This window comes from Gouania willdenowi, chromosome 1 (assembly GCF_900634775.1).
Source record: "Gouania willdenowi chromosome 1, fGouWil2.1, whole genome shotgun sequence".
Classification (NCBI taxonomy): Eukaryota; Metazoa; Chordata; class Actinopteri; order Blenniiformes; family Gobiesocidae; genus Gouania; species Gouania willdenowi.
Window position 1 is genome coordinate 27311910 of NC_041044.1, and position 25692 is coordinate 27337601.

At 39.4% G+C, this 25692-nt stretch overlaps 1 protein-coding gene across 1 annotated transcript in view; it reads left to right on the forward strand.

Moving 5' to 3' along the window:
- Positions 1-669: 669 nt before the first annotated feature.
- Positions 670-25692, forward strand: part of kitb (KIT proto-oncogene, receptor tyrosine kinase b) — a 35113-nt gene continuing 10090 nt past the window's right edge. Inside the window, exons 1-13 of the mRNA XM_028453386.1 lie at positions 670-847; positions 4844-5119; positions 5196-5480; positions 7570-7709; positions 9491-9659; positions 10592-10781; positions 10852-10967; positions 11125-11239; positions 17434-17621; positions 18902-19008; positions 19580-19706; positions 19815-19919; positions 24578-24688. Coding sequence (XP_028309187.1) covers positions 793-847; positions 4844-5119; positions 5196-5480; positions 7570-7709; positions 9491-9659; positions 10592-10781; positions 10852-10967; positions 11125-11239; positions 17434-17621; positions 18902-19008; positions 19580-19706; positions 19815-19919; positions 24578-24688 — 1984 coding nt within the window. The 5' untranslated portion in view covers positions 670-792. The remainder of the gene's footprint in view (positions 848-4843; positions 5120-5195; positions 5481-7569; positions 7710-9490; positions 9660-10591; positions 10782-10851; positions 10968-11124; positions 11240-17433; positions 17622-18901; positions 19009-19579; positions 19707-19814; positions 19920-24577; positions 24689-25692) is intronic.

The following is a 25692-nucleotide window of genomic DNA, read 5'->3' on the forward strand; positions in this document are numbered from 1 at the left end:
GAAAAAAGCTTTTATACACATCTTAGATAAACATTTAAAAAAAAAAACACACACACAAAAAAAAAAACAGTGTTTTGTTTGGCACACACACACAAAAAGAAAAACACAATCATGCCTCTATACTCTTTACTCTATGCTCATACTGATAGTTGATCAACTATCAGTACAAAAGTGTTTTCAAGTAAAACACTAAAACAACAACATCGGCTAATGCTGATTAAATCCAGTAAAAGTAGACCATTATGCGGCTAACGAGAGCCGGGAAAATGTGCAAATGTGAAGCGCATCACTGCACTGAATGAGCTTCTGCAGTGAAGAACCCTCCCATCAACTGGAGCAGTCATCTACACAACAGGACACACCGAGAACAGTACAAGAGATGATAGGATACACTTTTCTCTCCTGGCTTGTGACATAAACTTTCCTTAAATCTAATGCTGTTGGCTCTTTTGTCACATTTGATTTCCAAGAATGTGTGTAGATTCCTGTAATAATAATAACAACAGACTCATGGTGTTGGCCAGTGTCCAGCCAGTGCAGGGGAGAGAGAGAGAGAGAGAGAGAGAGAGAGAGAGAGAGAGAGAGAGAGGAGTGGCAGGGATCCAGGATGAGATGGAGAGATGCTGTGTACTGTGTCTTTAAGAGATCCTGAGCCATTAGGATGTGCTCTCAGTGCTCAGTAGAGACTCTGCGTTAACACTGCGGTGGATGGATGCGTTTCCAAAGCTTAGGATATGTTTGTTTCTTCACTTTAAACCAATGGAGTAGAGAAAAACACTTTTTTTAAAAAAAATGAGCTTTTACCGCATTGTTTCTGTGTGGTTTGGGATTCTGCTGCCGCTCACAGGTAAGAAAGACGCCATTCTCACTACCTGTGTTGTTGTTGTTGTTGTTAATAACTTATTACTGTTGTCTAAGTCTAACCTATTTTAATATTCTGCCATAAATATACATGTGTATTTATTCCATGTCCTGCTACACGTGTCCTCTTCAAACACGCACATTATTATCCCGCTCTCTTCCCTTCCTTAAAACCTAATTGTTACTGAATATATTTTAGGCATTAATTATTAAGTGAGTTACTTTTTGTTTTCAGGTGTTTATTCTTTTTCAAAACAGTTGCATTGAAGCGCAAGTTTAACGGTACAGGTGCCTCAACCTGTGTCTGCTGATCATATCTGACCTCGTTTGCATAAGTAGAGTTTTAGTGGATGCCTCAGTGCTGCCTCACCCAGCAACAGGTGTGTGTGTGTGTGTGTGTGTGTGTGTGTGTGTGTGTGTGTGTGTGTGTGTGTGTGTGTGTGTGTGTGTGTGTGTGTGCGTGTGTGTGTGTGTGTGCGTGCGTGCGTGTGTGTGTGTCCGTGTGTCTGTGCGTGTGTGTGTGCGTGTGCGTGCGTGTGTGTGTGTGTGTGTGTGTGTGTGTGTGTGTGTGTGTGTGTGTGTGTGTGCGTGTGTGTGTGTGTGTGTGTGTGTGTGTGTGTGTGTGTGTGTGTGCGTGTCTGTGCGTGTGTGTGCGTGTGCGTGTGTGTGTGCGTGTGTGTGTGCGTGTGTGTGTGTGTGTGTGCGTGCGTGTTTAATATGCAACACGTAATCCCTTTCATTGCTGTGGCATTTATAATTAATAATCTGCAAACAATACAGACACACACACACACACAGTGTTGTGTTTACAGCTTTTTTTGGGGGGGGGTTAGGTGTTAAGCCTTTGCCTTATTCGCACGCACACACACACCCACACACACACACACACACACACACACACACACACAGTGTTGTGTTTACAGCTTTTTTTTGGGGGGGGGGGTTTAGGTGTTAAGCCTTTGCCTTATTCAAATGAATCTGAGCCTAAAACTGCCAAACTGCTGTCAGACATCCTCCTCCAGCCTGTGCACGCACACATATTGATATTTGGGAGGTGATCTTCAAACACACTTATTTTCTTTTGGCTTCCTGATGTCTATTTGAAGCCTGAAGGCTCAACGGTCAAATATAATGTGACCTATGTAATGTGGGTGTGGGGCAGGGGGGGAAAAAAGGGAGGAAAAGGCACTTGTTGCCTTGGGTTAAACTGAAATGTTAGTTTAGTTTTCCCATCTTCAGGGGATGGATTTTTGGGCCTTTAATGCATGAATTAGCCAGCAGCTCATGAGCACTGCACTGTACTATTGATTTTTTTTTGTTTCTCAAAGGAGCTGTGGCTCTTAGGTAGCTCTGAGTCATGAGGGACTCAGTGCCAATCCTAACATTATCTTTAACCACTTTATTAGTGGCTCATTTTTTATTATTTAGTGGCTTTGTGGAGCTGGTGCTCTGCACTCTATAAACCTACATGTAAATTTAAATCAAATAACTTATTTAAACAGAAAAAAGCAAATGCTTTAAATATCCCTGCTATTTACCTTGTAAAAAACGAACATAAACGCAGTGCATATTATATGCAGTTTTAACAGAGGTTTACTGGGTTTCTTCCATGTGTGTTTTCTACCTATACTGGTACTGGTCTTCCACAGCTAAGAGCGTGTTCAGGTTCACTCCCCACAACAACAGCCCTAAGGAGGATGACTTTGCAAACTGTTTGGTAGAGGGGTCATCTTTTGATTGAGAGGTTGGGGGTTGGATCCCAGTGCTGTCGAAGTGTCCTTGGGCAAGACACTGAACAATAAGTTGCTCCCAAAGGTCAACTAGTGCCTTGCATGGGAGCTCTGACCCATTGGCGTGAGAATGTGAGTGTGAATGGGTGAATGAGACGACTTCGTTGGGGAATCCCTTTCTTTCATCATTGGCAAAATTAAAAAAATTCATATTTATGAAATTTGACTCAGTTATGTCAGGTTGGTTGTTCATTTTCCCCACCAAGTGTCATCCAGATCAGATCCAGATTGCACATTTCATTCCCATTTAAAAAAAAATGGGGGGTTGCGAGATATCGACCAACAGTCATACAACGCAGAGGTTTACGCTCTCTCTGAGTGCTCTTGTGTTTGTGTGCGTCTTGGTCCCATTATGTATTGGTGACATATCCAGTATGTAACATGTTTCGTGCCCTCAGCCAATAAGGGAGGCTCCTCAAGATCCCACTGAAACACAAAACATCTTATAAAAAGAAGTAACAAGAAAGTATTACCGCTCACAATCAGAGGTGTAAAGAGTACTATATATCCTACTCAAGTAGAAGTACTGTTAATTCATTGAAATTGTACTCAAGTGCAAGTACAAGTAAATCATACATAAAGTACTCAAGTACAAGTTAATCAGTGTGTGCTGGGCTACAAAGCTTGCTTACGTCTTTCGGAGCTAAATCACCATGGTAACTTATGCCGAACGACTAGCCTGGTGTGAACACGTCACTGTGTGGATCTGATCTGACAACTGACCGGAGAGAGAGAATATTCGACGCAATCCCTTCATTTACCGATTGATCTATAGTCAGCTGATGAAGCCTGTGTCTTTGTACTGTATGCGCGGACAGGTGAAGTCATTAATGAATTAATTATTTCATTCATATGTTAGTGAGGTTGACCGCATCAGCAGGAACATTACTACAGACTGTGAAACAATGTGTTCTCATCCCTCTGTGTGTGTGATAAATAGGTCTACTTGAATAGAAAAAAATGTGTGTGAAACTGAGCACTGTCCGTTTATCATCCAATGGATTAATATCATAAATAATTCTCACGCTTTTACGCATTAACAGTGTCAGCAGCTTCCTGCCTGGGTTCTTTCATTCCAGCCTTTTCTGTAACAACAGTGTTGTTTGGTCTGAATTATATTTATTTTAATGATTTATTTTTTAAACTTAACTAACACCTAACCTGGTCGTGACCAGGTTATGAAGTGGATCAGATCTGAGCGAGTATAAAAGCTCCGCCTCCTCTTGCACGCCTCACTAACACTGTTGCTCTTCGCTGTCATCATGGTTTTAAATTAATTATATTTGTTTAAAATGATAAACTGTCGCTCTGCCAGTTTTCTCTATTGTAATGATTGATCAGACGCTGTAATCTCCATCCCTTTTATGTGAGCGCGCGCACGTACCGAGGCTGAAAACACTTGGCTTAAATTAGCGTGTTGTTATCTACCTTAGTAGGACAGCTTCTCTCTGACAGGGAATGCTTGGTTAGGTGAAGCCTGCTGATGGAGATTAATCCAGGATATAATTATCTAGCTTTGTAGCATAGGCCCAAAAAGGAAGAGACCAAATCTTGCACAATTGAAACTTAGTTTTTTTTTTTTCCCACAAAGGCATCTGTATAAAATTAAATGTTTTTCAAAATGTACACATTTATATATATATATATATATATATATATATATATATAAAGTAACACCAATGACTTCAATAAAAAAAATCTGGCTTTAAGTCTAGCTACATTTATGAACTCTGTAACTGAGAAAATAACCAGGATTCAATGCGGTTTCAATCTGGTTGGTCAGCTATGATGTGATACATTTATTTGTTGTCTGGTCTTCTCATTTTTTGTAGTTTCACGTTGTCCCTTGATCATTTTAAAACAAAAAATTATTTAGCCTGTAACAATTCACCCAGTAACTTTTGGGTTAACAAATTACTTTACTTTATTTAAAATGTACTTAAGTACAAGTAAAATTACTGATTTTGAAATGTTCTCCAAAAAGTACAAGTACCAATAAAAGCAACGTAACGTGAGTACCTGTAATCCATTCATTTCACCTCTGCCCACAACCCCATACAACTCCGCCCCCACTCCTAATTCTAGACTGAAAAAAATATCATATTGTCTTAAATATTGTTTCTCACACTAAACTTATCACTGATTTCTGAAGCCACTGTACATCAGCCATACTGTTGTCCTCTCTCCTGCAGCGGTGTGTGAGCTGCTCATCTCTCCCAACGGGCCTCATGTAGTTGTTCCCATGAGGGGCAAGCTTGAGCTACGTTGCTATGACAACGCCACGGCATCTGGCACCCCGGCCAGATTAAAATGGCAAAAGGAGAAGGCTCGTCGGCTGGAAGGAGAGGTGGAGGAGGGCGGAGTGGCCTATGTAAAGGTGTCAGTGGTGCAGCCATACCACATGGGATGCTACGTGTGTGTCAACAACATTACATTGGAACACAGGTCTATCTACGTTTACGTGAAAGGTTAGTTAACCTACAGCTGCTTATCTCTCCATCACAGCCACGTTATTGACAGATGTGTCACTTGTAACCCTGTTAGATCCCCAGAATGTGTTCCAGCGTACCATGGTGAACGGTATCCTGGTGCGAGCTGGCGAAAACTGCATCATCCCATGTCTTGTGACTGACCCTGAGGTCACCATGCTGGATTTGGAAACATGTAGCGGACAACCTTTGCCATCTGGTATGAGTTATCGCAGCAGCCTCCAGCGGGGGATTATTATCAGCAATGCCAAGAAAGAGTATGAAGGCTGTTACTTGTGTGTGGGACAACTCAGTGGAGTCAGAGTCACGTCGAGCCATTACACCGTGGATGTTCGGCTTGGTAAGGAAAAGATGGAGGAAGGAGTAGTGGTTAGCAAAGGTATTTTTTTAACCTGACTGATATGGGATTTTTGGGGGCAGATTCAGATATTTGAAGTTTTTTAAATAAAAAGCAGATGTCTGATATATCGGCTGATATATGAAATAATAACATTGATATACAGTACACAGGATATATTCCATACATGAACACAAATTCTTGTAGTACCCACAATATGATCAAAGACAAAGAAGCAAAACACTACTAAATTCAAATAAGGAACTTTAATTGGTAACACTGTCAACGCAAGGACTGTAAAACAACTGATAAATAAGAAAAGGCATAATTCTGCAAACTGTATTGCTGGAATACAATGTAAAGCATTCAAAAATAAAGTGGCTCAAATATGTAAACATGGATAAGTCAAAATTATTATTGTACTATACTATACTATTATATATATTGACTAGGGATGTAAAGATTAATCGTGAGGCAGTTAAAAATCGATTCAAAGGTGTCACTGTTCACATTGATACTCTGAAATAAAATCGCAGTACTTTTTAAAAAGGTTTTTTTTTTCTAATTTTGATTATTTATTTATTTACTTTTTTTTAATTTTTTTAAAAACAGCAAAGGGCACTATCTATTTAGAATTTGAAATTCAGGATGCACCACCGTGTTTTAACTCAGAAGTGTGGAAGCATTTTGGCACTGAGAGGAAAGAGAGGAACAAGCGTGAGAGAATGAAAGCCATAGTTTGTTTATTTATGTTTGATATGGGATTTGTCCAATTGTTAAGGCACAAAATACATTTTCAATTGCACTTTTAAAAAGAAAAGGAACTATTATGGCGCTTTGCATAGTTTACTGTAGAGCCAGAATTTAAATGAATAGGCTTCTTCATTTGTACTATTTCTTTATTCATTTCATTCAGGATTTATGTTTAGTTAAATTGCATTATTTTGCATACAGTTTGTCAACGGATTCTTTTGACAATGAAAGATAAAAGAAAATAATACTGTGTTTTTATTTTTATTTTCGAAGACAAAAAAAAAAGAATATTGTTTAGTCATCATTTGTCGACTGTCTCATTTTGTAAAATAAATCGTGAGAGAATCGTATCGTGAACCCAGTATTGTGAATGGAATCGTATCGGGAGTTGAGTGAATCATTACATCCCTAACATTGACCAGAGTCGATTAATCAAAGATAGCTAAAATCAGCCCAATTATCGATCAGGCTATTGACCGATTGTATCGGCCAAAGTAATGGAAGCAGTCAACGAGGCAACCAGACTCATCAGGATAAGATGCATAACGTTTTTCTTTTGTTTTTTGTTCTCTTATCACCCCATCACAGTACTCTCCAATCTTTCACCTACTACACACAACACATGGCCTTATATACAGCTGCGGTGCTTATTACAAAAACGGCCTGTACCATATGCACAGGAGACATTTTATACATCTCAATATCATACATAATATGATGCATATTTACACAAATCAGTTCCTAACATATACTGTATACCCTAGTCAACTTGAGTCATATGCCCTCAATAATTTAAAAGAATATTTATATTAATTTAGAAAAACAAAGCTCTCCAGTTTCAGGTCGATTAACTCGATAGCTATGATTGGCCCGATTATGGCTTCTATCAAAAATGACTGCATCTGCGTTTTCAGGCCAGTCTGCAGTGAAACATTAAATAGAGACAATCTGATAGGAATCATAGTGCAGAGTCCTTTCAAGTGATGGAGACGTGAGGGGTGGGGGAGCTGAAACGACTTCAGTTTGACTCTGAACGCAGCTTAGTAACAAAGCATGACGGCTGTGTTTGGGTGAAATAGAATTACTGCGACACAAGCTCAGCCGCTGAGGTGACTTCTGCAGGCGGTTGGTGCTGGAGCTTAATGGTGTTGTTGGGGAGGAGATGAACATCTCCATGTGCAGACTTTGCCCTGATGTCTATACAGTCGTCCCAGTGTTACCATGAATTGTTGCATAAAACAGTAAACGGTCGTTTTTTTACATTTGTTTATCACTTGGATCTTCTAGTTGACCTCACTCACATTTTTTTTTTCTTCTCCTCCTGTGTCAATCATTTCAGTGCCAGAATTACGCCCGATGATCAGTCTCTCCCGAAAACACACTGTCATCCTAACAAAAGGAGAGAGGTTTGAGCTAAGCTGCAACACGTCCAACGTCAACCCGGACCTCAGTCTGAAGTGGGATTTCCCTTCAACTGCGGTGAGACGAACAAGGGATTCATTTGCTGTGTGTTTAGGCTGGTGTCGTTGGCTTGTGAATGACTAACGCTCACCTGTGTTTTGTCAAGAAAATCTAAAGTCAATATATAGATTTCACAGCTTTTCTGGGCTTGTAAAAATGTACTTTTTTTTCTTTGGTACGAACATAATGTCTGTTTGCTTTTTATTCATGTCAATATATACTAGTGGTTCTTAAACTTTTATGCTCTAGTACCCCCTTTCTCTAACTTTTGAAACCATGTACCCCCGTTGTCCGACTAGAACATTATGCTCAGAATTCTGTGAAAAAAATTACTTTGGAGCATAATGATGGAATTAATGAGTGATAACACATATATTAAATAATTAAATTTTTTAAATAAGTGGAAAGAAACAGTATTTAGTGCCTCCTGAATTGATTTCTATTGTTTTTATCATTTACAATCATCTCCCTCCTGATGTGGGACCAAGACTGACTCTTGTATTTTCAGTTTATAATCAAGATAATTGTGTCATTTTGTGTATTTTGTTGTTTTTTGTCTTGTTCTTTTCATTATTCAGTATATTTTTCTCTTATTTTGCACGTTTTTGTTGTCATTTTTTGTGTGTTGTAGGTGATATTTATATTGTTCTCTCTCAGTTTGTCTGTTTTTGGTGTCGTTTGGTTGTTTCTTATGTCGTTTTGTATGTTTATCTTTTATTTTTGTGTATTTTGTAGTGATATTGTGTATTTTTCTCTCATTTAGTGTCTTTGTTGTCGTTTTGTGTGTTGCTGGTAATAGTGAGTATTTTTCTTTCATTTTGTGTATTTTGTTTATTGTTTGTCTTGTTCTTTTTATTATTCAGTATATTTTTCTCTTATTTTGCATGTTTTTGTTGTCATTTTGTGAGTTGCTGGTAATAATTAGTATGATTATGATTTTTAACTAAAAGAAATGAACATGATAAAACCCCTAATTTTTAATGCTTCAATTTCTGAAATGTCCTCTTTGTCTCTGTAGTGCCACGGTGTACCCCCATTTGAGAAACACTGCTATATACAATATATATATATATATATATATATATATATATATATATATATATATCAGTCCCCAAATTATGTCTATTGTATATTTTTAGGATTAAATGAAAACATTTCTTTTCACACTAAATTGGGTTTGAGTACAACTTTTTACAGCCCCTTTCTTTTTTGCCAGCAACAATCCACCTTGTGTGTTCTCTACTGCCACCTACTGACATGGAAGCATATTTGTGTCTTATGTTGAAAGCAATGGTGCTTATTTATGTTAGGAAATGATGATGTAACTTTTTGGATTAACAGAAATATATCCATCCATCCATCCATCCATTTTCAAACCCACTTATTCCTGCTTGTCAGGGTCGCGGGGGTCTGCCGGTGCCAATCTCCGGCTCTCATTGGGCGCTGGGCGGGTGTACACTCACTCTCATTCACTCCTATGGGCAATCTAGAGACTCAAATCAACCGTACAGTCATGTATTGGATTGTGGGAGGAAGCCGGAGTACGTGGAGGAAACCCATAACAGAAATATACAGTTGTAATAATTAAGGGTAGGACGATATTCAAAGTTCACTATATGATATACAATACAAGGCTCACAATAACAAAACTATATTTTTTGGAAAGGGGAAAAAAGACCAAATAATAACATTGCAGTTGTAAACAATAACGATGGCTTTATGCTACTTTAACTCTAGGCATACTTACTCTAATTTTCAACTCAATATGAATATAAGAAAATAATGCTGATGCTTTGCAGGATCCTAATGAAAGACAATCGTCTCACATTCTGTCCGGTTCCCGAGGATACCAGCGATCTACGAGGCTCCTGATTCCAGCTGTCAACCAATCAGACTCAGGCGTCTACAAATGCTATGCCGACAATGAAAAAGGAAGAAGTGAGGCAGCGATGCAGCTGGATGTTCGTGGTAAATGTTCACCCTCTTTTTTTTATTTACAAAAACACTCTTATCTTTTGTGTTCCTACAAACTCTTAACATTTTTCATGTGATGTTTTTTTTATTGGTCCTTTTATGACGTCTGTATACAGAGAGTAAGTTCACAATTAACTTAATGTCAGATGATGACGATGTTTATAAATGTATTTAAAAAACATTAGCACATTTTATTAAACACCTTGCTTTATGAGGGAATAAAATTCATAGAAACTAAAAAGGTTACCATCAATGGATTAATAAATACCAGATTAAGAGAAAGACGGAGGGAAAAAACACCCAGAAGTGTACATTTAGCTTTTTAATGTAACCAAAAACTACAAGGTTTCAGTATCATAACCTCAAGACAAAATGGCATGACAGAAATGCTCCATACAGTTAATATAGGCTTTTTAAAAGCCTTATGAGAATCACAGTGAATGGTGAGGTGTTGGAGTAGAGGAAAATGCAGACTGGCAAGGAGGCAGGAATGCTGCTCGAACAAAATCTGTTTATTCAATAGAAAAATAAAAAATCATCAAAGTGCAAAATAAAGACGGTTATATGACTTACTGAAACAAGAGATCACAGGCGACAATCCAATCCTTTTAACAACTCCTTAAGTAGTGGAGGGAGGCAATCGGGATACGAGGCACACCTGAGTAAGAACAGGAGGAGAGCGTAGGACTATTCGCTGACTCTGCATTTACAAACACACAATACAGCGTCTGTTGACACAACAAGAATTTAAGGCTTAAATGAGCCACGACGAAGTGACTTGAACTCACAACCTACAAATGACATTACTAAAAAAATAAGCCATAACTAATCCCTACTAATCATAATAGACCCCAGATCAGGACAGGAGCTTTAAATATGTATTTTTTATTTGTAAAATAGTCTGTTAAAGTATGTCTTCTCTTCAGATCGGGGCTTCATTACCATGTTAGGAGAACCAAGTCCAGTCCATTCATACGTCAAAGAAGGAGAAAGTCTGAGTCTGAAAGTGCATTTTGATGCCTATCCTCCACCAAAGTCCCTACTCTGGTCTCACAATGGCAAACGTCTCCTCAACACCACAGAGCATGTCATCATGATTCACCGCCACACATACAGGTGAGTTAAAAGCATGACAGCGCTATGGAATGTTGGTGCAGACTTCTTAACTGTAGGTTTGCTTTGACAGATACAACAGTGAGCTGAGACTGGTGAGGGTTGTTGGCTCCGAGGGCGGGATATATAACTTCTCTGTTAGTCATCACGATGCATCCGTCGTTCATTCCTTTCATGTTTACGTCAACAGTGAGTGCATATATGTTGTCACATTTATGACACTATTAACACGGGAGCTTACATAACATGATCCTGTCCTTCTCAAAGCCATTACTTCAACAAACACTGTGGAGCTCTGCATACAAAGTTATATTGATGTAATGTACGCAATATCTTTCTCTGCAAGGTAAGCCTGTTATCATTGCCCAGGAAGGGCCTGTGGATGGGCAGGTACGCTGCATCGCTGCAGGTCACCCAGTGCCAAAGATCAGCTGGTACTTCTGTGAGCAGCCCCACACAAGGTTGGTCACAAATTAGGACGGGACGATATATTGAGATTCGAGATATATCGAGTTTTCCATTTTGGTGATATGGAAAATTATACTATTGCATATATATCGATATATATATATATATATATTTTTTTTTTACAGCTCATTTTGTATTAAAATACTAGTTTTAGGAGTTTCTGCTTTCTCTACTTCTCAGAACAGCATTAAAAGCACATTTAGATGGATTTCTGAGTGCATCCCAACCCAGACCATCCCCTAAACCAGTGTTTTTCAACCTTTTTTGAGCCAAGGCACATTTTTTTCATTGAAAAAATCACGAGGCACACCAACATGTTAAAAAATGATACTCTGTAGCCTATATTAACAATATAGCCATTCTCATCAAAGTGTCTTGAATAGGAATCAAATAAACACAAAGAATAAAGGACTTTATCATCATTAGGTTCCGATGTCCCAGAATGGGACAGAGGAACCTATTGTTTTCGCTTTTATTTCCTATTATTATTATTATTATACCCCGCCCGCCTTTGATCGCTAATTCGACCCCCTAAAAATGCCCGAAAACTCACCGAAATTTGCACGCACCTCAGGCCTGGCGAAAAATTTGATAATTTGGTGGCGTGAAAAAAAACGGACAGAAAACGCACGCTATGCGTGCGTTTTCGCCGCCAAAACAAACGATGAAACCACACGACCGCCAGGTCTGACCGATTTGCACGAAAATCGCCACATGTAGTCTTCGCCCCAGAATGAGCAAAAAGTTACATTGTGACCCCGCCCAAAACCAAACAGGAAGTCAGCCATCTTGGGTCAAAGGTCAAAAATGGCGTTTCGCCCTCGAAACGCATCTGCGCTATCTAGTTTGTATTTCTTCTTTCAAATAAAAAGTGCACTTAACATGTCCACTTCAAAAATACAGCTTGAACATAACAAATGAAACAACAATGTGGTCTTAAAGGTAGTAGAAAACGTCAAAGTGTTTTGCAAACTCTAATTCTGTCCAAAATTATTAATTACCAGGAACACAGAAATATCGTGCTTATTATGACAGAAGCAATAATATTTGGGATTACGCTCTCAAGGTGGGTTCACACCGAACGCGACTGAAGTGACTGAAGCGATGCGATTACATTAAAAATCAATGTAAATGACGCAACGTCAATTTATCCCCCCCTCAGCGACGCGACTTGCATGATCAAAGTTGAAAAATTTTAACTTTTTAAGCGACGTGAAGCGATATCTCCCGTCCTCCACTGTCTGTAGAGCGGAGGCAGCAGCCCCTCCCTCCCGCTCCCGCTTCAGTGCTGACGGCTGCAGCGGAGGCTGTTCTACTTCCTCAAAGTATCAGGTTCAAAATTAAAGCGGTAAATTTCTTTAAAACCACAGTAACTACTGATCAAACACATTCTGAGTGAAGTCATCCTTTAATATCTCCGTTAAGTTGATCATTTAACCGTAGAAGCGGAGCAAGAAGGAAAAAAAAAGACGTCATCAACACTCTCTCTCTCTCTGTCTCTACCCTGTTACCGGGGCCACACACACACACACACACACACACACACACACACACACACACACACACACACACACACACACACACACACACACACACACACACACACACACACACACACACACACACACACACACACACACACACACACACACACACAGAGCTCCCTAGTGATCGCGTCGCTGGAGCGATGAAATGATGGACTGACAAAAAAGCACCACTATGTGCAAACTACCGATCAGGGACGATTTAAGGCAACGGCATCGCTTCCGTCGCGTTCGGTGTGCACGCACCTTTAGTCACTACTGCAGCACGGACACTCGACAATGGTATATTATTTGCAGATAATAATTAATATGTTTTCAAAATTTTTTTTTAGACCAATTAGGTGAAATTGGATAATTTCCCACGGCACACCTGACGATCTCTCGCGGCACACTAGTGTGCCGCGGCACAGTGGTTGAAAAACACTGCTATACAGTATACTATACAGTTGTAATTAGATTCAACAATAAAGTGAATTGACTGATTGAGGCAGTCCCAAATAGTTACATATAAAGTTGACTAAAGTAAAGTAATTAAAGTAAAATTTTAATAAGCTCAATCGGATGAACATATCAACAGAAGCTGAATTATGCCTATTCAGGTTATATAAAGTATTGCCGATGCACCGATCGATGTCGATTTCGCTTATTTTGGGGGATCGGCTGATCCTTGCATATATAACCAATGTTTTCCGCCGGTCTTTTTCAACTCCACAAAGGTGTTAAAGAGGGTCATAAAGTCAGCCACTGACCTCTTCTGCTGTGAGATGATTAACAGACACGCCTACCAGCTCATGTGTAACAACAACGGTCACCTGGAGCAGTTAGCTTAGCATGTCGACAGTTTGGCAGTTTTACACAAAAAAAAAGAGCAAAGGATAGAGGTGTCCCGATCCCATATTGATATCGGATATCGGCCCGATAGAAAACGAATATTGGATTTTATCGGACTGCATCTAAAATCTCCGATATTGTTTTTGTCCCCGCCCTCTGTTCTTGTTCCCACCATATGCTGACAATAAAAAATAGCTGACTTGAATTGTTTGCACTTTAAAAGTATTATTTGTTTTTATTGGATTTATTTAGGTTATTTTTCAGGGTCTTTTATATATATATATTTATTTTTTTAATTCATTTGTAGAATACTGTAGATCAGTGTTTTTCAACCTTTTTTGAGCCAAGGCACATTTTTTTCATTGAAAAAATCACGAGGCACACCAACATGTTAAAAAATGATACTCTGTAGCCTATATTAACAATATAGCCATTCTCATCAAAATGTCTTGAATAGGAATCAAATAAACACAAAGAATAAAGGACTTTATCATCATTAGGTTCCGATGTCCCAGAATGGGACAGAGGAACCTATTGTTTTCGCTTTTATTTCCTATTATTATTATTATTATACCCCGCCCGCCTTTGATCGCTAATTCGACCCCCTAAAAATGCCCGAAAACTCACCGAAATTTGCACGCACCTCAGGCCTGGCGAAAAATTTGATAATTTGGTGGCGTGAAAAAAAACGGACAGAAAACGCACGCTATGCGTGCGTTTTCGCCGCCAAAACAAACGATGAAACCACACGACCGCCAGGTCTGACCGATTTGCACGAAAATCGCCACATGTAGTCTTCGCCCCAGAATGAGCAAAAAGTTACATTGTGACCCCGCCCAAAACCAAACAGGAAGTCAGCCATCTTGGGTCAAAGGTCAAAAATGGCGTTTCGCCCTCGAAACGCATCTGCGCTATCTAGTTTGTATTTCTTCTTTCAAATAAAAAGTGCACTTAACATGTCCACTTCAAAAATACAGCTTGAACATAACAAATGAAACAACAATGTGGTCTTAAAGGTAGTAGAAAACGTCAAAGTGTTTTGCAAACTCTAATTCTGTCCAAAATTATTAATTACCAGGAACACAGAAATATCGTGCTTATTATGACAGAAGCAATAATATTTGGGATTACGCTCTCAAGGTGGGTTCACACCGAACGCGACTGAAGTGACTGAAGCGATGCGATTACATTAAAAATCAATGTAAATGACGCAACGTCAATTTATCCCCCCCTCAGCGACGCGACTTGCATGATCAAAGTTGAAAAATTTTAACTTTTTAAGCGACGTGAAGCGATATCTCCCGTCCTCCACTGTCTGTAGAGCGGAGGCAGCAGCCCCTCCCTCCCGCTCCCGCTTCAGTGCTGACGGCTGCAGCGGAGGCTGTTCTACTTCCTCAAAGTATCAGGTTCAAAATTAAAGCGGTAAATTTCTTTAAACCACAGTAACTACTGATCAAACACATTCTGAGTGAAGTCATCCTTTAATATCTCCGTTAAGTTGATCATTTAACCGTAGAAGCGGAGCAAGAAGGAAAAAAAAAGACGTCATCAACACTCTCTCTCTCTCTGTCTCTACCCTGTTACCGGGGCCACACACACACACACACACACACACACACACACACACACACACACACACACACACACACACACACACACACACACACACACACACACACACACACACACACACACACACACACACACACACACACACACACACACACACACAGAGCTCCCTAGTGATCGCGTCGCTGGAGCGATGAAATGATGGACTGACAAAAAAGCACCACTATGTGCAAACTACCGATCAGGGACGATTTAAGGCAACGGCATCGCTTCCGTCGCGTTCGGTGTGCACGCACCTTTAGTCACTACTGCAGCACGGACACTCGACAATGGTATATTATTTGCAGATAATAATTAATATGTTTTCAAAATTTTTTTTTAGACCAATTAGGTGAAATTGGATAATTTCCCACGGCACACCTGACGATCTCTCGCGGCACACTAGTGTGCCGCGGCACAGTGGTTGAAAAACACTGCCCTAAACATCCACACTACAGAACTCACTCACACTTGCTGTCCCTTATAGCAGTCACATAATAAAACACTGGACAGATGAGTTGAGAATGTAAATCAATTTGGAAGTTTCTTAAAAAAAAAGAAAAAGAATGACTGCTGCATGTGATTCCTAATTATACAATAACTCTGAACATGTGTTCAAAGCAGCTGTTTAAACAAGTGACTGTATTATTGAAAGGATCAAATTGATTTAAAAAAAAAAAAGAGCTCAAGGTTGTCTGATATACTTCGTGATTTTCCTTTAAAAACACCCATTGTTGAAGGTCTGTTCCTTTAAAATGACTTTTCTTCCATTGTGCTGGCCATCAGAGTAAAGACTCTGCCATCTGAGTCCAAAGCACGACTCATCTGCTGTTTAGTCTGGCAGTTTGTCTGGAAGCAACAAATGCTCATGGGAACAAGCTGAGCGAGATGATTAGCAGGTTTAGGCCACTTTTCTGCCTTATTAGCATTTGGACAAACAATACAAACCTGTTCTGACAGTTGGTCGAGGCACAGTAGGAAAAAAATATTTTAGACATTTTGACTCTCGTGACAAGGATGCATTCATTCTTAAAAGCTATTTCTTATCAATATACTACAGATATTGATAGTGATGAAGTGTGTTTTTCTAATGCTTTGGTTGTTTCTTTTCATTTATGATAATGAGAAGTTTAAGTATGCTGTTCTTTGGTAACTAAAATATTCTCTGCATATATGCAACCTGCATTGAGTCAGCAAGTATTTGTACCACCTGGTACATGATAGACAGGTATAGAAAATGTACATTATTTATTGGTTGTACACATTATTTGATGATTGTACACATTTGCTTTAATGTAAAGCTATGGTAAGCTTTTTATTTGGTGGTTTCACCCAGAAAGTGAAAGAGAGCTTTATAAGGTGTTAGCATTACGATACATCAAGAAAAATCATTGTCTGGAATCCTGTCCAGTTCTTTTCTATCTGGATTTTAAAATGTTAATGCTCCTCTATTTTTGTTATATATACTGTATATATATGTATTTTTTTGTATTCCTTTTTGTATTGCTTGTTTATTTTCTTCTTATCTCTGGTTCTCTTCATTTAAAGAAATGTAGCTCATAAGTATCATGTGGTGGGAGTGGGAGGGAAGGGTGTTACTGTTAAGAGATTGACTGATATGGATTTTTTTAGGGCCAATGCCGATACCTGATTTTTTTCCCATCAGCCTTAGCCGATGACCGATACGAACTGCTGATTTTCTTGAGCCAATATTACTTTTTGCCCCTCAATTTATATCATAAAAATGACACAATGATGATAACAAATGGTACGAGTCTCAATTTAAAAAAAATGAAATTAACAAAGGTGAGGTAGAACGACAACAAGTAAAAAAATATTTAACAAATATTAAAAATAGGTGATGGAGAAACAAGAAGAAGTAAAACATAGTTCTGCTCTCTGTAAATAATGTGAATCGGCAAACGCAGCAGCCCGCATCGGCCGATGCCGATGCACGTAAAAAACACATAATATCGGCCGATCGATCTATCACTAGTTACTGTCATGTGTTATTAAAGAAAAATATATATAATATTTAGGATTGGAGGTACCAATGTTTATTCTCTCTCTAATTTCTTTCACATTGTTTTACTTTTTTGTTTTTCACAATGTTGATTGTTATAATGTGAATGCTGTAAAGTGGCGGATCTTGCATTCTTCAATAAAAAAAATATCAATCAGAAGAATCTTTGATCTCTCTACAGGTGCTCACACCTGCCCAACGCCACTCAATGGGAGACGACCGAAGTCATCATGTTGACGGAGTCACTCTTTGGAAGGAGTGAGGTGGAGAGCCGGCTGAATGTCACCAAGGAGCTCGCTCACTTTAACACTCTGGAGTGTGTGGCTTCGACTGAGGGGGAGGAGGCCCACACACTGTTCTCCATTAGTGGTAGGACACGCGCACGCACGCAAACACACATTAGGATGTAAAGTTAGGTGGAGGATTTGTCCCGTAACATATCATGGGGATGTTGCTTGAGTACAAACACAGATAATAGCGTATTATCCCCCAGTGTCTGCAGAGGCCAGGTGTGAGCTCAGTCCAGACTGAATAAGATTAGTGTATGCTGACTATGCAGGTGGGGATTTTGCAACGTAGCCTCACTAATCCCTTGAACGCAAAGAAAGAAAAGAAAGACCACGGTCTGACCATGTTGATTGGAGGAAAAAGGATGCAACACAAGCATGCATGAAGAGATGCTGTGTTGTGTTAATAACAGTTTGGGTCAAACTTAATTTGAAGTTTTATACATAAAGCTGACATTACGCTGTCATTATTATGACATGACACCTGTTATTAGCATGAATAAGGTTTCATGAAGGCTGTCATTAAGTGCCATTCGTTACCCTAACACCTGACCCTAACAACACTCTAGATCCCTCCACCTAACCCAAAAATGCCAACATAGCTCCAATGGTATCCTAATTTAGCAAACGACACATAATGATAGCCTTCATGACATGTTATTCATGCTAATGACAGATGATGACTAATCTTGCCTGCAAGATAGATTCTCCTGGTGCTCACTAACACCAGAATCCATCTTGTAGTGTTGCCGTCTTGCCTTTCGAACCCGAATCGAACCGGTTAGAACCAATCATGAGGCAGTGTTGTGGTTTAGGGCGGGATATCCGGGTGAGACGAAGGTAGAAGCGCCAAAGCAAAACTGGCGCATACGCAGTTGCGGGGAGAGGAACTAGTTGGGCTGCCGCTATTAGCATAGCTCCGATTCAAAATAGAAAGATGTCGACGCAGGAGGATGAACGTGTGGAAGCTGCTATAGACTCAATTTTAGAAGAATCCAGCATTTCCTTTTTGAAAGAGCAACAGCGAGAGGCGCTTTGTGCAAAGAGGAGCCTTATTGTTGTAGCAGCGTCTCTGCGGCGCATGCCAATGACGACATCATCATTTGTTACCGTGTGATTGGCTAAAACAAATCATGGTGGACAGGCGCTTCGCCCAATCAGCTTCAAGCATTCTGTTCGTGTCCCTCCTTGGTTCTGAAAGGATTCACCAGACATAGACCCAGATCGATGTGGAGAACTCGAGTTAGAGGGAGGGCTACACATCAATCTGGCTCTTGCCAGGTTAGATGATGACAGCCTTATGTATAAAATGTTACCTTACTTTGTTCATCGTTCATTTACCCTTGTGGTTTGTTTTTTCAGAACGTGTTGTCCCCCATAAACTTTTCACACCTGTCCTAATTGGCATGGTGGCTACTGGTGTGGCGCTCAGCTTCATTCTGATGGTGATGATCTACAAGTACATGCAGGTACATCCATGTTATCACAGCAGAGTGAACGCACAGCTACATGCTACATGTTCCACCTATTCCTCATTCATCTAACTGAGTAAAAAAAACAGTTTATGGACAGTACTGTTGAATCAATTTCATCGAGCATCATTAATATACAGCTTTACTCATAAAAATGTCAATCGCTTCAGTCAAACCAAAGAAATCATTTACATTAACTAATGAATCATGTCTCCATCCTGATTGGAGCGTGTTAAAGTTAGATGTTTTTCTGCTTTAACGTAATGGGAGAAAACGGAGTCTTTTGTATCCATATGAATGTGTCCTGATGAATTTGAAATAAACCAATCAGCCATTTAGAGTGCGTAGCTGTTGGAATGTTTTATTGATTCCCTGATCATGCCTCAAACCTTTAATTTGCCCCTCCGAGCTCTCCTCGTGAACTCGGATGAATCAGACTCCTTTAGAAGCTGTTTGTTAGAGGAAAGGTCACAGACACGAGCTTTGCAGCGGAACAATAACATCCTCAGTGAGAGTTTTTCTCTGTCGTAATTTCTGTGTTTTTGTACCCCGGTTCACACGACTACAGAAGCCAAAGTTCCAGATTCAGTGGAAAGTCATTGAAAGCATTCATGGAAACAGCTACACGTATATCGACACCAGCCAGCTGCCCTATGACTCCAAGTGGGAGTTCTCCAGGCAGAAACTCCGCTTTGGTAAAACAGCTTCCTTTGTGTGCAGGGCAGTGGTTTTTGTGTACATTTGTTGTTGTGCAGTAATGATTGCATGCTAAAAATACTATTATGTATGTTGTGTATCTGAAGGTAAAACTCTGGGCTCTGGAGCTTTTGGAAAGGTTGTGCGAGCCACAGCTTATGGACTGTGCTCTCCTGACACAGTTACAACTGTTGCTGTAAAGATGCTGAAACGTAAGTTTGCGGCTCTATTTTACAATCCAACCTTATTTAATGGGGACATATCATGCTAAATCCACTTTTTTAGCCCTTAAATGCATTTTGATGTATATTTAGATTGTTTAGAAGTACAGAAAAGCTCAAATTAGTCTCTTCAGGTGCTCCGTTGATATCTTTATATTCTGTTTTGGTCATATTTTTCAATCTGTTTCGATTTTTCGATTCTCTATTATTTTTTGAACAATGACATCACAGTATTTGCAGCGGAACTGCCAAATTAGGACATCGACTCCAGGCCCAACACTTCGAGCAATCCGACATTTTTATTTCTCGCTTTTATTTTGTAGTCCATGGATGCCGAAGTTACGAGAAGATAAGTCAAAATGTTTGGTTGTTGGATGTAGTAACCCACACGCTTCATTACACCGTCTCCCAGCATCAGAACCTTTTTGAAGTGCCTGGTTGAGTTTTATTTTTTACAGAAATGTACCCACATCTGTGGGTAAGGTCATTTTTGTGTGTGTGAAGCACTTCAAGGATGACTGCTTCAACAACCTCCGCCAGTATAAAGAAGGATTTGCCGAAAGACTTTGTCTGATTGAGGGTTCAATTCTTTCTATCTTTGGAGACGACGAACAGAGCACTTCGGTAAGCTGTAAATAACGCTAAAAAGTGTGATGATAAGACGTCCCTGTCATTGTTTTGTTAGCATTAGCAGTTGCACCGTCTTCATATGTTCACGCTGTGTGCTCGTTTTAGATCCTTGATGATATGGCCTACGTGATTTAATTTAAGTTTAAAGTTTTAATTAGTCATTTCATTTTGCCGTTTTTGTCTTTGAAAAGACTGTATTAAAATGCATTTCGTGACGTTAGGTTGGCGCTAGCGTTAGCTCAGTGCTTGTGTTAGCTCACTTGTTAGGGTTCTGCAGGTTCATCATCTTCATTTTCATCTCGCTTCTGGCTCGAACATGTAAGGCTGGATGGACAAGTCTTCCGTTGTTGACATTTTGTAAATAACTTGTGAATAAACATTTTCTGCGTCGCTAAATAATCGTATCTCTTCTATCAAACTACAAAAATGGCCGAACAGGGGGGAGTTGAACCGAGTGTCACCTCTGCAACCTGGAGAGGGGGCGGGGTATGAAGTGTCTCATTTGCATTTAAAGAGACCGCACCAAAACGAGTTGCTCTCAGAAGAACATCAGAAAAGGGGTAGAAAAGGGGTCTGTGGAGCTATAATAATGAGGAATTCAGACCCAAGCATTGCAGTTCTGCTTTATATAGACCACAACTGTATGATTTATATGTAAAAAGGAAGGATTTAAAAGCATGATATGTCTCCAAAAACATCTTAAAGTGTAACTAAGCTACAAGATTTTGGGTGATTATGGGCGTGGCTCCTGGAGCAGTTAAGTTACTCTTGAAATAAACCCTGGTGGGTTCACATAGGGACATCAATTAACAACAAATAAAAAAATATATGACATATGAAGCCCATATTTAGAAAGCACATATACAACTGACATTTTATGGGATTTTTCAGCACCAAAACAAGAGTTTAAAACAACAGGTTTTTCCTCAGGGTGTGTGAGTTTATATACACCCTGTGTATATACTGTAAATATACAGTATACTTATTATAGCCTTACTTTTGATTTTGGGTGTTTGTCACTTATTTCCTAATTTTTCATTTTCCACTTTTTTCAAATTTTTCATGCCTTACTACATTTTCATCCCAGTTTAAATGTGTGCATCATATTTGCAGTAGTTTTTAGGCCTTATCTCAGAAAAAAAACATTTCCATTTTCTTGTCTTATCTCTGATTTTGGGTGTTTGACACTTTTTTTTAGAAAAAATCATTTTGCATGCTTTACTGCATTTTCATCACGGTTTAGGTGTGCTCATAATATTTGCACTAGTTTTTAGGATCTTGTGATTGAAACATGCTTTTGTTTTGAAGTCTTATAATTGAAAATTGTTAATGAACAGACAAGGCAACGTGTCCATGGCGTGTCCTACCTTGTACGATAAGTAAGCACGGATAAACTCCAGCCACCCACAAACATAATCAGGTTTGGGCGGTTCAAAGAATGATTATGTATTTAGGAAACCACATTATGTGAATAAAATCTTTTGATTTTTCTAACCTCAACAATTTCCTCAAACAAAACTAAATCCCAGATTAATGCATTGAATTATCTGACCTGAGGACTGAACTGTTCATTAAAAGTCCCATATCCAGCTATTTTTCACCCATTTCCAGTTGTTCTAAGAACCTCAAAAACATAGTATTTGAGGTTTATTTTCCCAAACTCGTCTGTTTTCCAGAGTTTTAGTCTCTGAAAAGTCACTTTCTGAGCAACTCTACACAAACAGGCTGATTTGCGGCCTACTTATGCATATTCATGAGTGGGCGTGTCTATAGACTGGACACTGACTTCCTACTCCCCGCACAGTGACGAAGGACCAGAGGACGGCCCACCCTCCTCCCACCCACTCTGTAGCCGAGCTCATGCTGCTTTATAAATATGAGACAGAGCGGTACATACATAGACTGTAGAAAATACATACATAGCACTGCGCAAAGGGCACCTTCGTGGGCGTGTCTATTTACATGTCAATCACGGCAGAGAGCTTCCTGGAGGCGCGGCTTCTCCAGCTCAGTGCCGCGTCAAATTCGTCATCAAAGTGGGAACGCCTCATCAAATTGGAGCGAGGTGTTTGGGCTCGCCCTGCAGCAGGGCTCGAGACTGCGAGTAAATTGGTCGCATATGCGACTGTTTTTTCAGTGTGTGCAAGTAAAAATTTCATGTGGTCGCATCTGTGCGAGTGCGAGTGAAAATCCAAAAGGAGGAAATGTCCCCATCCTGTTGAGTCTTCCTCCTGTGATTCAGGGTCCGACATGGACACCACACGCGCTGCCATGTCCCCAAACACACATCTGGTGCGTTACCAACACTGGGGAAAGACACGGTCCGTGCTGTGTTTTTAGACACTGGGACAAACACACACAGCTGCTGCGTTACCACACACTTGGGACAGGCGTCCGGGCACGCGGAGCAACAGAGCTCATGGGGGCGCGACAAGAAGACGTAGGGCAGGCTGGCGGGCGATCGTAGGTGGAGTGGTGGGATGGTGACGGAGTGCATGTGTGGCGCAGAGTGGAGAGCGTACACGCACAGCGCATACACGATTCCACACCAAAGAGGAGGACCTCATCAGAATCAGAATTGATGGACTATGATGCCAGGCCAGATGTTCAGCTGTAGTTCTCCCAGAGAAGGTGTCTGCAACCTGTGGCTCTGGGGCCTAATGTGGCTCTTTGACTCTTATGCAATGGCTCCCTATAGCTTAAAAAAAAACTATTGAAATAAATACTTATTTTTTAACAGAAACTATTAATGATAAATCAAATCAAGATATAACAATTTGTTAACCTAAAATAAATCACTTTGTGCAATGACTCAGCACCTTCCTACTTCACCTCCTGCAACATCTACAGACCATCAACTTTCCTGCACCTGTGACTAACCTTAAGTTGTAAATCCCTGGTAAGAAAACTAAACCAACAAAAACACTTCTGGAAGAAAATACAGATTTTAATTGTGTGGGAACAGAATCATTTAACCACCAATGTGCCGGTTAAATATTCATGCTTTTTGTGTGGCAAGAAATTATCAATTAGTGTGTGATGATCACATGATCATGTGTTATGCCTTTCAAATAAAAAAAGAATATTCTTTATATAACATTGTGTTCATGTAAACTGAGATGCGTAAGAATTTGAAGATGCAAGATACTGTTATTTTTTTTATGTCAATTTATTTCATTTTATTTTAAACTGTTTTTAAGTTTCCATTTACTAAATCACTAAAAATTAAGTCAAATTAAATCAAACATTATTCTATATAATTTTAACTGTATAGAATTTAATACACTGTATTGTCTTTATTGAGAAGGCATTTTTTTGGCTCCAGGAGGACTTGAATCCAGGTGAGATGAGGTTAAATGGTTCCTTATAGAGTAAAGGTTGCAGACCCCTGACCAGGGGAAGAGGGTTAAGAGACCCCACTATAAGAGCTGGACCCTCTGAATTTAATTCCATGGTGTGAAGCAATGCAGATGCTAAGTTGTGCTACTGTTAAGTTAATTCAAGTACAGCCAGTTAAGTCAACTACTCATCAGCATGCATGGCTTGAAAAAAAAAAAGGGTGCGACCAAATTCTGCGCTGGTGCGACCAACTGAGAAAGTTAGTGTAGAGCTCTGCCCTGCAGTAAGAAAGGAGCAAATCACCCTCGAACTAACGATTGAGGGAATCAATGATAAAACCCTTTGGTCAAGTGTATGAAGCCTAAATAGCACTTTTATGATGTTTAAAACACAGAAAAGTCGATTTAGCGTAACATGGGCCCTTTAACAGAGTGTATGACAGCTTTCACAGACTCCACTCTATAACTGGTTGTAAATTCAAAGCTGTAAACATTGCTGTGTGTTGATTTTTTTACAACCTAATAAATCATCCAAACATTAGTCACCGGTGATTCATTGCAGCACTGTAGTAATTCACCCTGCCTTTGCAGCATGTGTCAGATGGAGTATTTTAGTTGTACACTAGTCATTCTTGATTTTTCTGTGTGGGTTTTTTAATGTGTGTGTTGTCATCCTTTTAGCCAACGCTCACTCCACTGAGAAAGAGGCGCTCATGTCGGAGCTCAAGGTTCTCATTTATCTGGGAAACCACGTCAACATTGTTAACCTGCTGGGCGCTTGCACCATCGGAGGTACTGAATGAAAACATATCAAAAAGGTCCTTTTAGCGAACTGTATTTTGTCAGATATGGACTGTTCAGATTCTTCTCTTGTTTTTCCTAGCCTTGCTATATCTATTTATTTATTCATTGGCTGTGTTTAAGCACTCTTTAGGATAAAGCCAAGCAAGTGTAGACGCATACGTTAATATAGTTTTTTCGCTGACTCGCCACTTTGCCTAATCGATATAGGCCATTTATTAAAATCAGATAGTGGACTTTCAGAGCTTACATGAAGACGTGATGCTGTTTTATTTGTCAATCTATGGTTTTTACCTGTGTCTAGACCTCCACATTGATCATGATGCAGCATTCTGATTGGAAATCTATGCATCATCTTAACCTGGAGCATTTTAATCTTGGTTTGTGGCCACAAAAAATGAAAAATCTTTATTTAAAGTCGGTGGATTCAGACACTCATTTTTGTAACTGTTTTTTTTTTTTAACATCGATCTGCTTTTAAAGACATTTCCTGTCAGATTATTATAAGGCTTGAGTGTACCAATGCAAAACAGAGAATGGGGAATTTTTGTGTTTATTTCAGCAGTCTTCAGAAAAACAAAAACAGAGCAAAACAACACTCAGTTGTCTAACTCTTCAGCCAGGTCGAAGCAAAAGCTTATCCACACCTACCCCATCACAACCAACAAAACAAGGCTCTCTAGATATAATCATAAATGTTATTTTTAAACTAACATTACTATTTTTACAATACACATTCAATATATATTATACACAGAGTTTTATATATACAGTTTATACATGCACATCAAATATATATATACATACGTACACACATACGTACATACTGTACATACAGTATATGCACATGAATGTACATGACATGTACATAATATTGATAATGTACTATTTAATATCGACGACACAAATTTCATCAGTTAAATTTGAAATACAAAATATAGTAGAGATGTCCCGATGCAACTTTTTCACTTGCGATATGATACCGATATTGCAGC